We start from the raw sequence: 20456 nt of genomic DNA, 5'->3' as shown, positions 1-20456 counted from the left end.
ATACACGCCTTAATAAAGTGATATAAAATGTGTATAAATTATGTATATGGCCCTCATATCTCCTGTCAGCGAACATGATCACGTGATCGGTGACGCCCCACTATAAGCTTAAGCTACATTTCAAACAGCTATGCTGTGCTCTGTAGTTCACTACATAGGGAGTAAGAAAGAGTGTTTTGGTGTTTCTAAATAGTGGACTTGTGTAGGGAGTATCGCTCTATTTGGAACGAGACCTTAGCTGTAACTTCCTTGTTATTATCATAACACACGGAGAAGCAGAAAATAACCTGCCATAAGGGAGACGGGTATGTACCTTTCAAGGTAGGTCGTCTTGTAAAATTTGTTATTCGTAATGTTTAGTTTTTCGCTTGCTCGGCTAACTAGCGTGCTAGCTTGCGATTCGGATAGTGGGTGGTGTTTGCTAGCTATGCTAGGTGCTTAGCCTACCTGTTATAGGCAGTTATTTTCTTTTTTTTATAAAAATAAATCATTCTTTTGGATATAGAGTTGAACCGTTAAGCACGAGGAGGATTTGAGTCAGGTATGAAATGAGGTAAGAGTTAATAAGAGTCAGAATGAGTCTTGTTTTATATTTACTTATCTTTATTTTTAAACGTGAATTAATATATCTAGCTGTTCCTCATCCAGGGAGAGATAAGGAGGGTTAGCTAAGTCTCATCAGTTTAGTAGCCTGGCTCGTTAACTAGTATCCGGTTTAAATAAGAAATACACGAGAGAGAGAGAGAGAGAGAGAGAGAGTAACTTTAAACATTGAGTTTATCTGGTTAAGATAGTGAGCTTTGTATAACTAGGTTAACTAGCCAAGTCTGTTTTCTGTAACTACTTCAACCTTAATCTGCATAGACACGCTGTATTTATGTTCACCTTCGTCTGTCATTTCTGTCTGGAGAAGATTTTAAGAATTAAAAACTGTAGGTCAAGACATTATTATCATTATTATTATTATTATCATTATTATTATTATTATTATTATTATTATTATTGCTACTACAATTTCCTTCTACTGCTGCTACTAGTAAACATCACCATCATCATCATCATCATCATTGAGTAATCGCTTTATCCTGATTGGGATTGTGCTCAGGTTCTGACCTCTATCCTAAGAACCCTAGGTATGAGTCAATCACATTCAATCACAATGAAGAAGATACACTATATTGCCAAAAGTTTTTGGACACCCCTCTAAATCATTGAATTCCGGGGTTGGGCTCGGCCCCTTAGTTCCAGTGAAAGGAACTCTTAATGCTTCAGCATACCAAGATGTTTTGGACAATTTCATGCTCCCAACTTTGTGGGAACAGTTTGGGGACAAAACTAGGTCCTGTGCACAAAGCAAGGTCCATAAAGACATGGAGTTTGGTGTGGAGGAACTTGACTGACCTGCACAGAGTCCTGACCACAACCTAATAGAACACCTTTGGGATGGGAGACTGAGAGCCAGGTCAAAACTGCGATGTCTGCCTTTACATGCACATGAAAGTAATATGGAGTTGTCCCACCCTTTGCAGCGATAACAGCTTCAGCTCTTCAGGGAAGGCTTTACACAAGGTTTAGGAGTGTGTTTAACCGTTCCTCTAGAAGAACATTTGTGAGGTCAGCCACTGGTGTTAGACGAGAAGGCCTGGCTCACAGTCTCCGCTCTAATTCATCCCAAAGGTGTTCTATAGGGTTAATGTCTAGACTCTGTGCAGGCCAGTCAAGTTCCTCCACACTAAACTCGCTCACCCATGTCTTTATGGACCTTGCTTTGTACACTGGTGTGCAGTCATGTTGGAACAGGAAGGGGGTCATCCCCAAACTGTTTCCACAAAGTTGGGAGCATGAAATTGTCCAAAAAATGTCTTGGTATGCTGAAGCATTAAGAGTGCCTTTCACTGGAACTCAGGGGCCGAGCCCAACCCCTGAAAAACAACACCCGAATTCATTGATTTGGAGGGGTGTCCCAAAACTTTTTGGCAATATAGTGTATACACTAATTATAATAACAGTTCATTAGTTTTCCTTAACCAGTTTTATCCGTATCAGGATTCCACTCTGAATTCCGTATCCGATCCCAGAAAGATAAGCAGGAATGCGCCCTCAGTCTGATTCCAGTGTAGTGTAAAAATACACACATTCAGACAAAGGTAGTTTAATTGAGTGGAATATTTATGAGAGTTGAAGAGAAAACAGAGGTCATGACGGAAACCCACAAGAACCTGTGTTAGAACGTACAGGACTCCCTTCAGACTGTTACCCTAAACTCAGACTTGAACCATGGACCCTGATGACTCTACTGTTCCACTGTCTTGCTTTTCCCAGCATTACACAGAGTACTTATGATGATATTTATCATATTAATGCAACAATCTTACCATTATTATTGAATCTCTAAGATTACAAATCTTATATTTCGAAATAAGACACACAAACTGAGTAAGCTAAATAAATATGCTTTAATTGTCCTTCAACAGATATTGCATATATATGTGCATATGTACAGTACATACAAACTGATTTATTTTATTGTTTATTATTTATGTTTATCAATCACATTTCTAAATGCTGCTCTGCCTTCTTGATGTTTGTTGTGAGTCCTCTCACTTGCGCTGGCGTGTCAACCTGAATTTCCTTTAATAAAGGTATTATCTCATCTCACATCTCATCAGATATGAAGCCAGCAAAAGTATTTCAGCTGAAAGCCTGAACAAAATACAATACAGAATTAAACAATGCCTGTTTTTTTATATTATGTATTCACTTCTTCAAATAACCCACTCTCTTTTAGTTTTTAGGAGTATTTGTATTACCTGTATTTTTTATTCTTTTTTAATCTTCTTTATTAGCTTTGTTAGAAACTAGGATGGTCAGAGAGCGCGAAACTAGCCATGATCTCAGGTTGTGTGGGGTGATATTACGCTCTCTTTCTCTTTCTCCCCTGCCAATCACGTGCGTCTGTGAGCTAAAGTATAAGGATGACCGCTGATGGCATTTTGGCTTAGAAAACGCAGCATAAGCAGCAAGATGTGATAGCTTGTTTTATGTGTCTCAGAGGACGTAGATTCAACCTTCATCCTGGAGCAGCTGTGTGATGGGTGAGAGCTAAACTGGGAGGAATAAAGGTTAAAGAAAGAGGCTAATGGACCAAAGTATTTTACGTCTAGGATTTAGGCTTTCTGATCAGCTTTTTTACAATCTCTGGAACACACTGACACATCATCATCCTTCTTAAATGAATGACTCAAACCTGTCAGCATGCATAAGCACCTGAATGTGAGAACTCCCACAGGTTACATTCGTTTGTTTGTTTTCTATTCTGTAAACTACTCTGACTGTTTTACCAAAAATGTTTCCTTCCAGGCTCGTCATCCATTTGAAGGGGAGAAGGCCGGGCCACATAGCCTAAGGCTGCACCGCCCTGTGTCTCTCCGTTTTCTCCTGTATACCCGTCTCTCGGTGTGTGAGCGGCGATGCTGTGCTGGGGCAGTGCGGCTTGCGGTCAGCTGGGCCTCACCGTGTCCGAGGCCGCTGTGTTCGAGCCACGGGGCTGCTGCATCTTCGATGGCAGAGGGCTGAAAGAGGTGGCATGCGGCGGGCAGCACTCGCTGTTCCTAATGCATGATGGGAGCGTTTACACGTGCGGGTCCAACAGTCATGGTCAGCTGGGCCACGAGAAGCCTGGAGTAAAGCCTGGTAAGGAGCTCCAGCAAGAATGATCAGATCTGATGTCGTCTGTTTTTGTTTATATCTTTAATGTATTTATGTTTATTTATAAATTTAATAAGATACATATTTGGTCTTTTTTAAAACTCCTTATGGACAAAGTTTTTGGAGCACAGAAAGAATGTGTCTGTCTCTCTCTGTCTGTGGGTGTCTTTCTGTCTGAGGGTGACTCTCCGTGTCTATGGGTGTGTCTCTCTCTCCCCATCTGTGGGTTTCTCTCTCTCCCCATCTGTGGGTGTCTCTCTCTGTCTGTGGACATCTCTCTCTGTCTGTGAATGTCTCTCTCTGTCTGTGGGTGTCTCTCTGTCTGTGGATGTCTCTCTCTCTTTCTGTCTGTGGGTCTCTCTCTCTCTCTCTCTCTCTCTCTCTCTCTCTCTCTCTCTCTCTCTGTGTGTCTGTCTGTCTGTGGGTCTTTCTCTCTCTCCCTCTCTCTCTCTCTCTCTCTCTGTCTGTGCTCTCTGTGGGTATCTTTCTGTCTGTGGGTTTCTCTCTTCCCGTCTGTGGACGTCTCTCACTGTCTGTACACGTCTCTTTCTGTCTGTGGGTATCTCTCTCTCGCTTTCTCTTTCTGTCTGTGGGTCATTCTCTCTCTTTCTGTCTGTGGGTGTCTCGCTCTTTTTCTGTCTGTGGGTCTCTCTCTCTTTCTGTCTGTGGGTGTCTCACTCTCTTTCTGTCTGTGTCTCTCTCTCTCTCTCTGTGGGTGTCTCTGTCTGTCTGAGTGTGTGTGTCTGTGAGACTTTGTGTGTCTGTGTGTTTTTAATAATCTGTTAACATTTCTATAGTTTCCCCTCTCATAAATAACCAAGTTCTATAAGAAGTAAATCATGATGTGATCTAATGTTATTGGATAAAAGTTAATGATGTGACCTGACTCAAAGCGGAGTTACTGCTCCCCCCCGTGAAGTTGATTATTTTCCAATGACACCATGTTTTATTCCTCATACACCACGTTAATTTGACAGCGATTTTATTCACAGGATAAGTATAGAACATCCTACACACCACTGCTCCCTGCACCACCTGCTCGTATTCACTCTGATGTTTATTTACTGAATACTGAATTTGCCAGAATATTTCACCTCGGTGAGTCATTATTCATAACTGAGACGCAGGCGTGTGAAGCTTATTGAGCTGAGCATTGTGTTGTTCAGTGGAATTCCAAGAGTTTTGCTTTCTGTTAAAAACGAAAACTGGAAAAGTGCAAGCTAGAACTCCCCTAATGTTTAGAAATTTGTGTGACTTATCTGAGAAGCTAGGCTTGCATAGCTGTGGTTGGCTAAGCAGAAGTGAGTTAAAAACTTTTGCTAAAGCCAATAAGTGTGTTAGCTTTGCTTAACTAGATGTGAAGGAGTGTGTGCATGGAACATTACCGAATTATGACCGAATCATGGGATAGTCTCCGAATCCACAGAGGTGAATCAGTGAATTATTATTATTTTTTTCATTAAGCATAATGTGTGTGTCCACAGAGCTGGTCGGTGCGCTGGATGCCCAGAAGATTGCAGGCGTGGCGTGTGGGCAGGCCCACTCTCTGGCCCTGAATGAGCAAGGGCAGGTGTTTGCGTGGGGTGCAGGCGAGTGGGGACAGCTCGGGCTCGGCACTGCAGAGGAATCTGTCCGAGTTCCACGGTAAGACGACGTAAAACTGAGACATATCCACCGATCAGGCATAACATTATGACGTGAAAGATGACGTGAATAACACTGATGATCTCCTCATCATGGCACCTATTAGTGGGTGGGATATGTTAAGCAGCGAGTGAACAATTTGTCCTCAAAGTTGATGTGTTAGAAGCAGGAAAAATGGGCAAGTGTAAGGATTTGAACAAGTTTGACAAGGGCCAGAATGTGATGGCTATCTATACGGCGTAGTGTGTTACCAATTGTTTTCTTGGTGACTATGGTCCCAGCTGCCTTGAGATCATTGACAAAGTCCTCCAGTGTAATTCTGGGCTGTTTCCTCGCCATTCTCATGATCAATGAAACTCTCTGAGGTGAGATCTTGCATGGAGCCCCAGACCGAGGAAGATTGACAGTCCTTTTGTGTTTCTTCCATTTGGGAATAATCGCACCAACTGTTGTCACCTTCTCACCAAGCTGCTTGGCGATGGTCTTGTAGCTCAGTCCAGCCTTGTGTAGGTCTACAATCTTGTCCCTGACATCCATGGACAGCTCTTTGGTCATGGCCATGATGGAGAGTTTGGAATCTGATTGATTGCTTCCTTCTGTGGACAGGGTGTCTTTCATACAGGTAATGAGCTGAGATTCAGAGCACTCTCCGAGAGTGCTCCTACTGTAATCTCAGCTCCTTACCTGTATAAAAGACACCTGGGAGCCAGAAATCTTTCTGATTGATAGGGGATCAAATACTTATTTCACTCATTAAAATGCAAATCAATGTAGAACTTTTCTGAAATGTGTTGTTTTTTGTTGTTATTCTGCCTCTCACTGTTCAAATACACCTACCATTAAAATTACAGACTGATCATTTCTTTGTCAGTGGGCAAACGTACAAAATCAGCAGGGGATCAAATAATTTTTTCCCTCACTGTAATTTCCCAGTCGGCTAAATACTTATGCAAAACAACAGTTTCTTAAATTGCTGAGTGTCTACTTATGTCATATGGTTCATTAAACACCACTGTGGAGTGTGAAATGACAAAGGCATCCAATGCTGAACATGGACACAACAAAAACAGGTGCAAAATCCATATTTTGGCCTCTGGTGAAAAGAGTTGAACCTCAAATGGTGCAAATTCTCACTTCCCTCCTCTCACTGTTGAGTAAAGCTGTGAGAGCTTTTGTTTCCTGATGTGCTGTTATGTTTTATTTTAATAACGTAAATGAGATCGAGTGGCAGAAGTTTATAAAGGAAGTTTGGTTTGCTAGAATAGTTCACGAGGATGCAAGATTCCCACAAGAAGAACATTTCCTCTGTAAATCTGACAAAATAACACAACCAAAACACTGATGCTGTATAAAGAAATTAGTATTTTATTATCAAAATTCATATCTAAATATTAATTAAACTTTTTCACTAAAACGATTCCCTGAGGTTTAAATTTCTTCCTTGCCCCAGAAACTTGACTGGTATTATTTTTTTTATAATAAGAATAATTTAGTGAAGAATATGCTTTTATTTGTCATCTAGTTCTGAAAAGTAATTTCTTTATTTTTCCTTTCGCCCTGATACAGATTGATTAAGAAGTTGTGTGAATACCGGATCTCACAAGTCATGTGTGGCAACCAGCACTGTATCGCACTTTCTAAAGGTGAGAACTCGAACGTGTTCCTCGTCCTTGTACCGTAGTCTTATCAGACATTTTGTGTTTATTTACTTTAACGGTTGTCTTTAGTTTTTAAGCACTGGGCTAGAAACACTGCTAATGTATATACTGACCGAAACCTTTTGGTCTGCTTCTTTCTCGTCCTCTCAGATGGTCAGCTGTTCACTTGGGGTCAGAACTCGAGTGGTCAGCTGGGTCTGGGAAAAGGTGAACCAAGCTCTCTGTCTCCTCAGCCCCTCAAATCTCTGTGTGGGATCCCACTGGCTCAGATCAGCGCTGGAGGAGACCACAGCTTCGCCCTGTCTCTCTCCGGAGCCGTGTTCGGCTGGGGCAGGAACAGCGCCGGACAGCTTGGGCTCAATGATGAGCAAGGTGAGAGACGCACAAGTAGCCATGATTGTACGTACACACACACACACACAACAGTGGCAGTACTGCAGATTTATGCTAGGTGGATGGATGGATGGATGTAGAGGTAGGTGGAGGGATGGAGACAAACTGTGTTGATCCTGTGAGGGGAAAGTATATGGATGGATAGATGGATGGATGGATAAATAGATGGATAGATAGGTGGATGGATGAAGACAAACGGTGTTGATCCTGTGAGGGAAGTTATATGGATGGATGGATGGATGGATGGATGGAGAGGTAGGTGGAGGGATAGAGACAAACTGTGTTGATACTGTGAGGGAAGCTATGTGGATGGATGGATGGATGGATGGAGAGGTAGGTGGAGGGATGCAGAAAAACTGTGTTGATCCTGTGAGGGAAGCTATGTGGATGGATGGATGGATGGAGAGGTAGGTGGAGGGATAGAGACAAACTGTGTTGATACTGTGAGGGAAGCTATGTGGATGGATGGATGGATGGATGGAGAGGTAGGTGGAGGGATGCAGAAAAACTGTGTTGATCCTGTGAGGGAAGCTATGTGGATGGATGGATGGATGGATGGAGAGGTAGGTGGAGGGATAGAGACAAACTGTGTTGATACTGTGAGGGAAGCTATGTGGATGGATGGATGGATGGATGGAGAGGTAGGTGGAGGGATGCAGAAAAACTGTGTTGATCCTGTGAGGGAAGCTATATGGATGGATGGATGGATGGATGGAGAGGTAGGTGGAGGGATGCAGAAAAACTGTGTTGATCCTGTGAGGGAAGCTATGTGGATGGATGGATGGATGGATGGAGAGGTAGGTGGAGGGATGCAGACAAACTGTGTTGAAGCTATGAGTTGTTGAAACTATGAAGTTATATAGATGGTTTGATGAATGGATGGATGGAGAAGTAGGTGGAGGGATGGAGACGAGCTGTGTTGATCCTGTGAGGGAAATTATGTTACAGCAGCTTAGCACAAAATGTTTAAGTAAAGGTGTATACAATATACAAACGCAGAAATAATAATAAAATAAAGGAAAAGGTAACAATAAGCAGGTGTGTACATGATGGGGGATAATTTCTATAATATGTGAATGACAAACAGCAGGTACAGATGGCTGTGCAGTAGTGTGTTCATCTATAACACAAAGATGAGCTGTTCTACAGTGTTGTAGTGAATGATGCATATGATTTCCTACAACGTTATATTTATGTCATTTATACGTAAATGATATAATGTTATATAACTTATTTTGGAGGAAGTAAAATACACAGTTGCACTTTATCCTCATTTCACTTACCACATGACTGCCAATCTGACAGTTCCATTCATTTCACTTTTGGTTTGATCTCACAAACACGGAACAGAAAAATGCGGGCTGTTCACGTTCCTGATGCCGAATCCTAACGCCATTTCAAACCAAAAGGTGAACGATGGCAAGCCGGGAATGTTGACTGACGTCCCTGTAACATACGTAAGCACTGTTCTATGCCATTGTGTTTTCTATTTATATAAAAGCAGCCAAGGACAGAAAAAGAAATTATAAAGTTTAAAGTTAAGTTACTATTTTATCCCTAATGAGCAAGCCTGAGGTGATGGCGATGAGGAAAAACTCCCATGAGGAAGAAACCTTGAGAGGAACCAGACTCGAGACTCACACTTGTGTGATTTTATTCTCGTCACACGAGAGAACAGCGGTATTTACACTTCTGAAATGTGGTCAGTTTTTGTCCCTAATTCAGATGGAAAAACCATATGTTATGAAATTGATATAAAAAGGCATAGCAACCATCCTGAAGTCAGAAATAGTTACAAGACTAACCCTAACCCTAGCATCAGACCTAAGACTCATGAAGATGCTGTTAAGGCATAATTACCTGTGACTTGGATGATCATTTGATTTGTTTTTTGAATACAGCCTCCTCTAGCCTTTTTGTGAATTTGATTATGTAAAATTGTTATTGCTAATCCAAACAATGTCAGTGGCTATAAGCTACCCCTGCAGCACACATACAGATAACAAACATGTTGCAGCTGATCAGTTATTTTTGTTTAAGCATGAGTGGAAAAAGTGTGTCTTCTCTCGTCCGAACAGATCGAGCGGTTCCCTGTCATATAAAGTTCTTGCGCTCACAGAAAGTGGTCTACATCAGCTGTGGGGAGGAACACACAGCCGCTCTGACCAAGGTACAGGTCCATTCGGTGTCTTCGGTGTCACATGTCGGATTTGAATTAAATGAAATGAAGCATCCAGATTTGCTTGAACTGGCCCTGTATATGATTTTGATCTGTTCAAAAATCAATCCATACGTCTGGATCACTGAAGTAAAAAGTTTGAAGGCTGCATAATTTAATGGGCTGAGTAATAAGATGTATTTGTAGGTTGGACAAGTAGGTTTAACCATATTAACCGTCTTGTTTGCACAGGATGGAGGTCTGTTTACATTTGGAAACGGGTCGAGAGGACAGCTGGGACATGACTCGACCAACAACGAGCCTCTGCCACGCAGGGTTTTGGAGCTCATGGGCACCGAAGTGTCTCAAATCGCCTGTGGCAGGTACGCAGGAATTAATGACTAAGGTGGTGGTAGTTTTATTCCTTTGAGTTTAAATTGCTGCATTAGTGAGACATTCGCAGACATGTAGGAATATGTGCTAGCCATGAATTTATTACGTGTGATGATTGAAAATGTGCCAGCGTAGCAGATTATGTCGCTGTTCTATCCAGATTATGATTTCAGAGAGCAAATCAAAGTCTTTTTCTGACGGACTCATGAAACAATTAAAGCAATGTATCATCATTATCATTTACTATGCAGCCTATAGTATGTTGGATGAATTACTAATGGTTTAAATTAAGCCAACTTGATCAGAAATTTTCCTCCATATCCAGACACCACACGCTGGCGTTTGTTCCCTCCACCGGCTTGGTGTACGCCTTTGGCTGTAACGTTCAGGGCCAACTCGGCTTAGGGATCAAAGGAAACGCCACGATCCCTCTGCCGGTCCGAAACATCCAGCCCCCTTTTCTCAACAATTCACAAACAGGTGGTTGAACGCACCATTGCAGAAGCATCACATGAGATGGTTTTTGTTATGACTCTCACAGGCATTTTCCAGTTTTGCTGGTTACGAGGCTAGTACATGTGACTCACCACAAAATCTGATCAGGCAGCAGACTTCAGACTCCATTAAACCACAGCTGGAACATTTATTTACCAAGTTTACAGATATACAGGAGCTTTCACTTCTACATCAGTCACGAGTTAGACATAAAACACATGTTAGATGTTAAATTAACAATTGATTGATTGATTCATTCATTCATTCGTTCATCCGCATAAGTGCTTTATCCTGGACGGGGTCATGATGGATCCAGACCTTGTCCCAGGAAGGCTGGGCGTGTTGTGGGAACGTGGACGTGACTGTCCATGGCAGAGATATTTTGTTATTTATTATTCAGTTTTATAAGACTACTTTCACATCACCAGCTTTACTACTTACTGCACGTTTTTTTAAATTAATTGATTATTTGTTAGCTTGTTTGATTTTATTTTTCATTTTTATATGTATTTATTTCATTGTTTGCGCACATGTGATTTAGGCTGAAAAGGTAAAAAAAAAAAATACACCAAAAGCTGAGAGATGTGTGGGTGTGTAGTAGAGACGTCGGCACTTGATATACAGCATGTGACTGTCCTGCAAATATTTTAAAAAAAAATGGAACGTATACTGTTGAAACCAGATATTTACATACACTTCAGAAAAAAACACAAAAACGTTTTTTTTTTCTTTACTGTCAAACATTAAATCAGAGTAAACTTTTTCTGTTTTAGATCAATAAATATTAACATATTTTTTGCATTTGTTAAACGTCGGAATCGAGCGAGGGAGAATTTTTATGTATTTTTTTTTTATCACTTTCATCAAAGTCAGAAGTATACATGCACTAAGTTTATTGTGTCTTTAAACAAAAAGAAAACTCCAGATGAGTCCATTCTGAGCTTAAGAAGCTTCTGATAGGTTAATTGATTCCATTTGAGTTAATTGGTGGCACACCTGTGGATACATATAAAGGCACACCTCAAACACAGAGCCTCTTTCTTTGACATCATGGGAAAATCAAGAGAAATCACATCAGGAAAAGAATTGTGGACCTCCACAAGTGTGGCTCATCCTTAGGTGCAATTTCCAGATGCCTGAAGGTCCCACGTTCATCTGTTCAGACAATAATACACATGTATAAAAAACATGGGAATGTACAACCATCATACCGCTCAGGAAGGAGACGGATTCTCCGGAGTCCCAGAGAGGAACGTTTTTTGGTGCGAAATGTGCGACTCAACCCCAGGACAACAGCAAAAGACCTTGTGAAGATGCTGGCTGAAACTGGTAAGACAGTGTCATTATCCACAGTAAAACGAGTCCTGTACCACCATGAGCTGAAAGGTTACTCTGGAGGAGAAAGCCATTACTTCAAAACCACCATAAAAAAGCCAGACTACAGTTTGCAACTTCACATGGGGACAAAAATCTTAATTTTTGGAGACATGTCCTGTGGTCTGACGAAACAAAAATTGAACTGTTCGGCCATAATGATAAACGGTATATTTGGAGGAAAAAGGGCGAAGCTTTGAAGCCTAAGAACACTCATCCCAACTGTGAAGTATGGGGGTGGTAGTATAATGTTGTGGGGCTGCTTTGCTGCAGAAGGGACTGGTGCACTTCACAAAATAGATGGCATCATGAGAAAAGAAAATTATGTGGATATATTGAAGCAACATCTGAAGACATCAGCCAGGAAGTTAAAGCTTGGGTGCAAATGGGTCTTCCAAATGGACAATGACCCCAAGCATACCTCCAAATGAGTTACAAAGTGGCTTAAGGACAACAAAGTCAAGGTATTGGAGTGGCCATCACAAAGCCCTGATCTCAATCCCATAGAAAATTTGTGGGCGGCACTGAAAAGGCGAGTGCGAGCAAGAAGGCCTACAAACCTGACCCAGTTACACCAGTTCTGTCAAGAGGAGTGGGCCAGAATTCCAGCAAACTATTGTAGAAAGCTTGTGGAAGGATACCCGAAACGTTTGGCCCAAGTGAAACAGTTTCGGGGCAATTCTACCAAATACTAAGGAAGTGTATGTAAATTTTTGACTGATGAAAGTAATAAAATAAAAAATTCCATAAAAATTCTCCCTCGCTCGATTCTGACATTTAACAAATCTATCTATCTATCTATCTATCTATCTATCTATCTATCTATCTATCTATCTATCTATCTATCTATCTATCTATCTACACCATAAAACTAGAATCAATAAGAATAAAATAAAGAACAAAAATAGTAATTATACTAATAATACTAACAATTAAATGAAACATAAAAATCTTCTATTTTTTAATAAATTTTATAAATAAAATTACAATTAAAAAATCTTTTAAGATTTAAGGGAGAATCCTGCATGATTGAGCATAATGTTCTGTTTTTTGTCCTGTAAATATTTTTATAATTTTTTTTAGAAATTAGTTGTTTTTTTTTTTATTATTTATTCATTTGTATTAATATAAAATAAATATCTTACTGAAAAGGTAACCATGTTAAAAAAATTTTCTCTAACCATTGTATGTGGAGCATCTGCCATAAAAGTTAACACATTATTATAATCTCGTGATTTAATAATATGATTACAGCTGGAGTTGCTGTTGTTGAAAATCAGTCGACACCCACTGACCAATCGGATTCGAGAATTCACAAGAATCCCTGTGGTTTAATTACTCATGAACATCAGCGTCAGTGTTTCATATGTTAAATGTTGCACCTGAATGGTGTCAAGTTATTTTTAAGTTTCATGTACTCACTTTGCTCATATTCTTCCTGGCTCCAGATCAGTACAGCATCAGTAGGATTCACTGCGGAGGCGACCACAGCTTTCTGCTGCTGTCACATGGCAAGGTGAGCCGTTAGACAGCACAACACACCATCCAGCCTGCCAGAGGAACGGAATATGTTGTCGAAATCCTTAATGAACGCTTCACTGCAATCGTAGATGCTTTAAAGCGTATATTTATATATCTCTAGATTATTAATAAACCTTATTTAATTTATTTTTTTTTTTACACTGGGCATGATTTCGTGGGAATATCTTTTGGTGCCTCCGCAGTGTTGGTATAGCTTCAGACTCACTTGATTCTATGGAACCCCAGCAATACAATATGACACCTTCCTCTTTAATTGTTTTCTATTACATATCACAACATTCCCCAGTCATGCTGCATGTGTTGTGGAAACTAATGATGGCGTAATCAGCTAAAACGCATGCAGCTGTGTTCACGTTCACATTCATCGTGGCACAGTTCCAGTGTATACTCGCTCTTTTTAATAACACGGTGCACTTCCTGGTCCACAAAACAGCTTTCACATTACCGATTCTTCATGTGAACCGTGCCCTGTTTTAGACTTAACTGCCGGTGTAAAAGCTCCCTTAATCACATTTGACTTTTATTTTATTACTTTGCTTTTTTTAACCTGGGTGTATCTCCTTGACGCTGAACATTTACTCTTGTCCACTTGGGGGTGCTCTTAATCAGTTGAAAGAATTCTCCAGCAGAAAATTAGCCTGATTTAGGACTTCCTGTTTATTCTTTGCTTGGAGATGCATTTAGTCTAAACTCAGATGTGAGATGGCCTTGCAGAAGGCAATTGTTTGGTTATTGTTATCGTTTGTGTGTGTGTGTGTGGGTGTGTGTTCATGCACAGAACTGCCCGGAGGACTTCCGTGTTATAAACACATCGAAAAGCATCTCCCTGATTAATAAGGATAGTCTAAACAGTTGGAGGCTGAAGCTCCTGGACAGCACTGACTCCAGCATCACAAAGTGAGTTAAGTTATCAGGCCTGATGTGACCTTCATTGCAGATACAGCTTTAACACGTGTTTGGGTTTCTCATGCTCCAACAACAGAGGCATTTATAAGGTGCTGTAGATAATCATCCATTTTATGGTTTTATGATCTCCTCCCTGAGAGTGTAGTCACTAGTTTTGACCCATTGTTTGTTTTTTTTTGTGGAGGTTTTTTATTGTCTGATTACAGTTTTGCGATGTAGTCAAACCATGTGTGTGATGTTTTGTCATATGCTTGTTTGCTGATACTACACTTAAAGGTGATCATTAACTTTCACTCGTCTCTGTTTGTAAACCCGGTGCCAAGACGGTTTCGTTTTAAGACTTCACTACTAAATACTACAGCTGAAAATGTGAAATTTTTCATCAGGTCATGTTAGCGTCAATTCCATGCACAAGCGACTTCATGCTAGACTTTTGTTGGTCTACCAAGAGCTACACAATAATGTAGTCGTATAATAAAAATCTGCAGGTCCAAAGATTTTTTCAGTGTTTAAATGAAGATACAAGAAAAGGTTAAGAGAAGACTTCAGAATTCTTCTGAGAGTAAGGAACTTAGGCACAAAATTACTAAGACCTCCAGAATACTGTTGAAAGACTTTTGCTATATTGTGGAGTTGATATCACTTTATTACCTCTCAGCCCTTGCTGCAATAGTAGTGCTTTGACAGTTGTTTGTGTCTGATGTGTGCTATTGGAAAATAATCAGGTTCATTAAAATCCACTGTGAGGCTCAGCTTTTATGATGCTGCCATTATTTTCAGTAAAAAAATAAATCAATACATTGAATATATCCTAAAAAGATTTCAATACAAGTGACATCAATTATAATAAAATAGCCTTTGTTTATAAATACACCGATCATGCATAACATTATGACCACCTGCCTAATATTGTGTTGGTCCCCCTTTTGCTGCCAAAACAGCCATGACCCATCATGCACTATGTGTTCTGACACCTTTCTCTCAGAACCAGCATTAACTTCAGCAATTTGAGCAACAGTAACTCGTCTGTTGGATCGGATCACATGGGCCAGTCTTCACTCCCCACGTGAATCAATGAGCCTTGGCCGCCCACGACCCTGTCGCCGGTTCACCACTGTTCCTTCCTTGGACCACTTTTGATAGATACTGACCACTGCAGACCACAAGAGCTGCAGTTTTGGAGATGCTCTGATCCAGTGGTCTAGCCATCACAATTTGGGCCTTCGTCAAACTCGCTCAAATCCTTACACTTGTCCATTTTTCCTGCTTCTAACACATCAACTTTGAGGACAAAATGTTCACTTGCTGCCTAATATATCCCACCCACTAACAGGTGCCATGATGAAATCATCAGTGTTATTCACTTCACCTCTCACTGCTCATAATGTTATGCCTGATTGTTGTACATATTACATGATACAAATACATGCATCATAAATCCTGCAAATCCTAGACTTTATATTACCGGGTGTATTCTTTCCCAAACGGTTTCTCCATTTGGGTTTCTTATGGGTTTTTTTTTTTTTTTTTTTTTTTGGCTGTGCTTCTTACTTAGTGACATCATTCTGCTGTTGTCCTCGACCGCATGTTGGAACGCCAGCTTTCTTGACCAGAGGTAAGAGGCGAAGATTAATCCACATGGTTTTGTCCTTTTTACAAACAATACTTCTTCCCAAAATGCTGATTTTGAAAGCCAGGTAGTTTTATAACTCTGACCTCACCATGAACTCGCTCATTATATTTTATTTATCGTTAGCAATGTTGGCTCTTTAGCAAACACCCACACTGGCAGCCAAGGACATCAAGTAAAGAAAAAGGGTTTATTTCCTCACCACGTTTGTGCACATCAGCATATTTGCAGAGTTATTCAATCTCTCTCTCACTCTCTGTCTCTCTCTCTGTCTCACACACACACACACACATGATCACATGCACGTACACACATTTCTTTATTTCCTGTCATGTCCTATAAAACTCTAGGACATCTTTTGGCCGAATTTGTATGGAAAGACCCTTGGACTCATCAGCATTATCAGTTTTATCTGTATTTAACTGTGCTCACTAGCTCAGATTTTAAAAAAAGAGAGGAAGAAAGAAAGCAGGCCGGCCTTGGCAATAGGGATTATTTGATTATGTAACACACAGCTGGTGTCATTTACACTGTGTGTATTATTATGCCTGGGAGAAATGAGTCTTCTCTGAATATGTTATTTTAAATATGTGGTTAAAGCAGACAGCTTTGCTTAGTAAAGGATTTTAAAGGCGTGTGAGTGAGTGAGTGTGTGAGTGTGTGAGTGTGTGAGTGTGTGAGTGTGTGAGTGAGTGTGTGAGTGAGTGTGTGAGTGAGTGAGTGAGTGAGTGAGTGAGTGAGTGTGTGAGTGTGTGAGTGTGTGAGTGTGTGAGTGTGTGAGTGTGTGAGTGAGTGAGTGTGTGAGTGAGTGAGTGAGTGTGTGAGTGAGTGTGCGAGTGAGTGAGCGAGTGAGTGAGCGAGTGAGTGTGCGAGTGAGTGTGCGAGTGAGTGTGCGCGAGTGAGTGTGCGCGAGTGAGTGTGCGAGTGAGTGTGCGCGAGTGAGTGTGCGCGAGTGAGTGTGCGCGAGTGAGTGTGCGCGAGTGAGTGTGCGCGAGTGAGTGTGCGCGAGTGTGTGTGCGCGAGTGTGTGTGCGAGTGTGTGTGCGAGTGTGTGTGCGAGTGAGTGAGTGTGTGTGAGTGTGTGTGTGTTCTGATTTATTGGCTAGATTTAAGAACACAGCAGACTTATAAGCATGATAAACACACGAAACCCAAATATCAGAGCACAGCACAGTTAGTCCAAAATATCAGCCTTATTTATTATGGTTTAATATTTCTTCATATCTGAGTGCACTTTGTAAATAGTGGTCTGACCTCAATGCCATGGTGGTGTATGTGCGTAATGGATTAACTCTTGTGTTTATACTGAAAACATGATCCTACATCATCCCCTCGGTACAGATGGACACAGATGGATAGATTCAGACTCTAAGCTGACTGTCGCCTGTAGCTTTAGCTGGGTGTCCTGCTCTGTAGTTACCAACAACAACTTGTAGTTCCGGTTAACACTAGTCGAGACCAGGCGTCGATGAACGGAGGAGAAGAGAAACGGACAACATGCACACCATCTCATGTTTCAGCTTCTGCTCATCTGGTGTTGGCTAGCTTTCAACAGCATGGCTGAACAGACTGTCTAGATTAAAGGAGACCATGTCAACAGATTGTTGGAAAACTGGAAGAGCCAGAGATTCAAAATTAGTCATCGAGAACCATCAGAATTTCAGAATGGTCAGAAAGTCAGAAGGAGCCTTTCCGAGTTCTGAACGAACAGAAATTCAGTGTGGGGAAATTTCACAATGATCAGAATTTCAGAATGGCTGCAGATACAGAATTGGATGTTCAGAATAATTGGAAATTCAGAACAAAAAATCCAGAATTCTCAGAAATTCAGAACAAAACAAAATTCAAAATCATTAGAAATTGAGAACAAACTAAAATTCAGACTTATTAGAAATTCAGAACGACTAGAAATTCTTAATTTGCAGAATGATCCAAAGTTTAGAAACAGTAATCCAGAATGATCTGGAAATTCAGAGCAAACAGAAATATTATCTAAGTAGCTAGGCCTGATTATCTGTCTGTGTCCCAAACCACATGCTCTTACACTACAGTACATCAGTATAGTGCTATAATTAATTATGTACTATAATATACATATATATTTAATGTAGTATTTAGTAGATTAGTATGCTGTTGGGACAGAGTTTGTTTGTTTGTGATATTGGGCCTTTTCTTTGATAAAAAATACACATTTCTGCCATTTCCTGGTATGGACACTTATATCCTGTACGTGTGAGCGGTCAGGTGGTGTGATTGGTACAGCTTTTCTACCATCAGTGTCAGTATCAGGCCACTAAGATCAGTTACACTGCTGTGACCTTCTGACCAATCAGAGTAGCACCATCATGTACGCAATCATAATACATACCCAAGAGCATTGAAAGACGTCACACAAGACTTGAGATGATTTATTGAGTTAGTTTTGATACTTCCTTTGCAGTGACGATGGTCATTTTAAAACCAACCCCAAAGTCCCTGGAATCGATCTCACCTCGGTCCGGCTGCTGTTTGAGATCCTGATGAAGCCAGCCTACTCACGGCTGCTGGAGCAGGTACGCTACATAAGCACGTAGATCACTATACACGGTCTGCATTACATTACACACACAGCAAATCACATCTGCTGCCATGAACAGCTTAGAAACATGAGCATGATACAGCTTGTTATATTTATTTTATAAGATATTTGACTGTAAGGACAAGCTTTGGAATGTTGCTTGTTTTTGCACTTTTCTTCCCAGCCAGATAGCTTTAGACAGGTTTTAGGAAAGTTTACTTCAGCCCCAAGGAGTTTTTAGTGTTTTTTTCCTTTCTTTATAATCCTCCACGGTTTGAAGAGATGAGTCATTATGGCCGAAAGCAGTCTAGTAATAGCACTTGGGAGTTCGTACCCGTCAGCCAAACTTAACTTATTGTTCGTTTTGATACAGGGATTGGAAAACACTGGGAGTGTGTTTGCACAGTAACGAGCAGACTTTTATATATAGACCTGATGGAGCACATTTTGTCATTCCATATAAAAGCACTATCAAATAAATTGGATCACGCTGAAAGAAGTAACATGTTGAAGGATTAATCGCTGCTGACCGACCAGTCTTTTTTAAGCAAACTATAGATTCCTTAATTGTCTGAGATTGTAAAGGGCAAGCTTTAAACTTAATTTGAAGCACAACAATTATATAAGATAGCTGAAAAGTTTTAACAGCTCTCCGCCCCTTTTTAGTGCACAATAATACGTACTGAATAATTGCTTGCGAGTATTATTATACATTATTATTGTAGTCAGTTTTTTTTCTGTTATGATTTTAACGCATTCTCGTTGTTATCCGAACAAATTTTATTCTATAGAGCTGTTGAAGACTTTTTTTTTTTGGAGTTATTTGAGTTATTTTCTTTACAAGCAGCTGTCGGTTGTTCTTTGAACAGATTGCTAGTTTACACTAATGCGCTGATTTTAATAATTCAAAGGGGCACATATGGCCCTAATAAATCAGTCCCTCCAGGATTTCACGAATGTTTGTTTGTTTGTTTGTTTGTTTGTTTGTTTATTTAGTGATGCAACTTGTGCTTTATTGCGAGTTTGTGGAAAAACTACTTGAATGAGCAAAAGTGCTAGCACATGACTGAGCTGTACTCATGTGCGACACACATGGAATCCTCAAGGGACTGATAAACAAATGGAAAAATGTTAGCCTTTAACAAGGAAAAATATCTAACATCATTTGCTATAGTGCAATTTTTGTGTATGGAAATTTTTAATGGAAGGAGTGTCAGGGCTTTTAACATGACGAGAAAGGGGGGGGGGTGAGGTAGATGATAACAGGAACGAATGGGTGGTTTAAAACATAAACTGATTTAATAAAAACTAATCATCCATTAATACATAGTTCAAATTCTTTTCTAATGGAAATTGTTAGTCATTTGCTGTGCTATAAGAAGAATAAAACCTTGGGGTGTTCTGCTATGGGAAAATAATCAGTTGGAGCTTTTCACAATGTACTGCACCACAGCGTGTTCCTGTTTTTATTCTTTACATAGTGGATTCATTCCCCAGGTTTACTCTGATTGGCTGCTGGAGGCCAAAAAGGATTGAGATTTCAAGAATAACATTTAATACAAAAAAAAAAAGAAGAAGAAAGACATTTCAGTACCTGTGTTGTTAAATTTTATCACTCTGCCTTATATCTAATCATATTTTTGTTACTCCCTCACAAGTCCACTGAGTGGGCAGTTGACCGCAGGCTGTGTGTGTTTCTAGACCACGAAGAGCTTCGAGAGTTTGCTGATCCCTCAGCTGCCCTGCTCTCCTCCTGATGTGGAGGCCATGCGCATTTACCTGATCCTGTCCGAGTGTCCGGCTCTGCACGACTCCAAAAACTACATCTCCCTCACCATCCCGCTCGCCATGGCCATCCTCCGGCTGGACGCCAACCCCAGCAAAGTGCTCGGTATGAAGTCTCATAAGCCTTACCCTGATATTTTAGCCGGATTTGTTTCACGGCTCTCGTTATCGTCGACTCCTTTAAGCCGCCGTGTCCGAGCACGTCAAACTGATC

General features: G+C 40.6%; 1 protein-coding gene across 4 annotated transcripts in view; it reads left to right on the top strand.

The window, feature by feature from the left end:
- The first annotated feature begins 187 nt into the window (after positions 1-187).
- Positions 188-20456, top strand: part of herc3 (HECT and RLD domain containing E3 ubiquitin protein ligase 3) — a 47849-nt gene continuing 27580 nt past the window's right edge. The window contains exons 1-13 of one of the 4 annotated variants that reach the window (XM_058385604.1): positions 188-321; positions 3361-3693; positions 5193-5352; positions 6919-6995; positions 7161-7382; positions 9482-9573; positions 9814-9944; positions 10280-10434; positions 13272-13339; positions 14144-14262; positions 15827-15886; positions 18341-18452; positions 20159-20348. In XM_058385604.1, the coding sequence (XP_058241587.1) occupies positions 3471-3693; positions 5193-5352; positions 6919-6995; positions 7161-7382; positions 9482-9573; positions 9814-9944; positions 10280-10434; positions 13272-13339; positions 14144-14262; positions 15827-15886; positions 18341-18452; positions 20159-20348 (1609 nt within the window). In that variant the 5' untranslated portion in view covers positions 188-321; positions 3361-3470. Of the gene's footprint in view, positions 322-3087; positions 3274-3360; positions 3694-5192; positions 5353-6918; positions 6996-7160; positions 7383-9481; positions 9574-9813; positions 9945-10279; positions 10435-13271; positions 13340-14143; positions 14263-15826; positions 15887-18340; positions 18453-20115; positions 20349-20456 lie in introns of those variants that run through there. The other 3 variants (XM_058385607.1, XM_058385605.1, XM_058385606.1) reach the window with 3 other exon arrangements.

Source organism: Hemibagrus wyckioides, linkage group LG03 (assembly GCF_019097595.1).
Source record: "Hemibagrus wyckioides isolate EC202008001 linkage group LG03, SWU_Hwy_1.0, whole genome shotgun sequence".
NCBI classification, from domain to species: domain Eukaryota; kingdom Metazoa; phylum Chordata; class Actinopteri; order Siluriformes; family Bagridae; genus Hemibagrus; species Hemibagrus wyckioides.
This window is presented reverse-complemented; position numbering and strand designations above follow the sequence as displayed.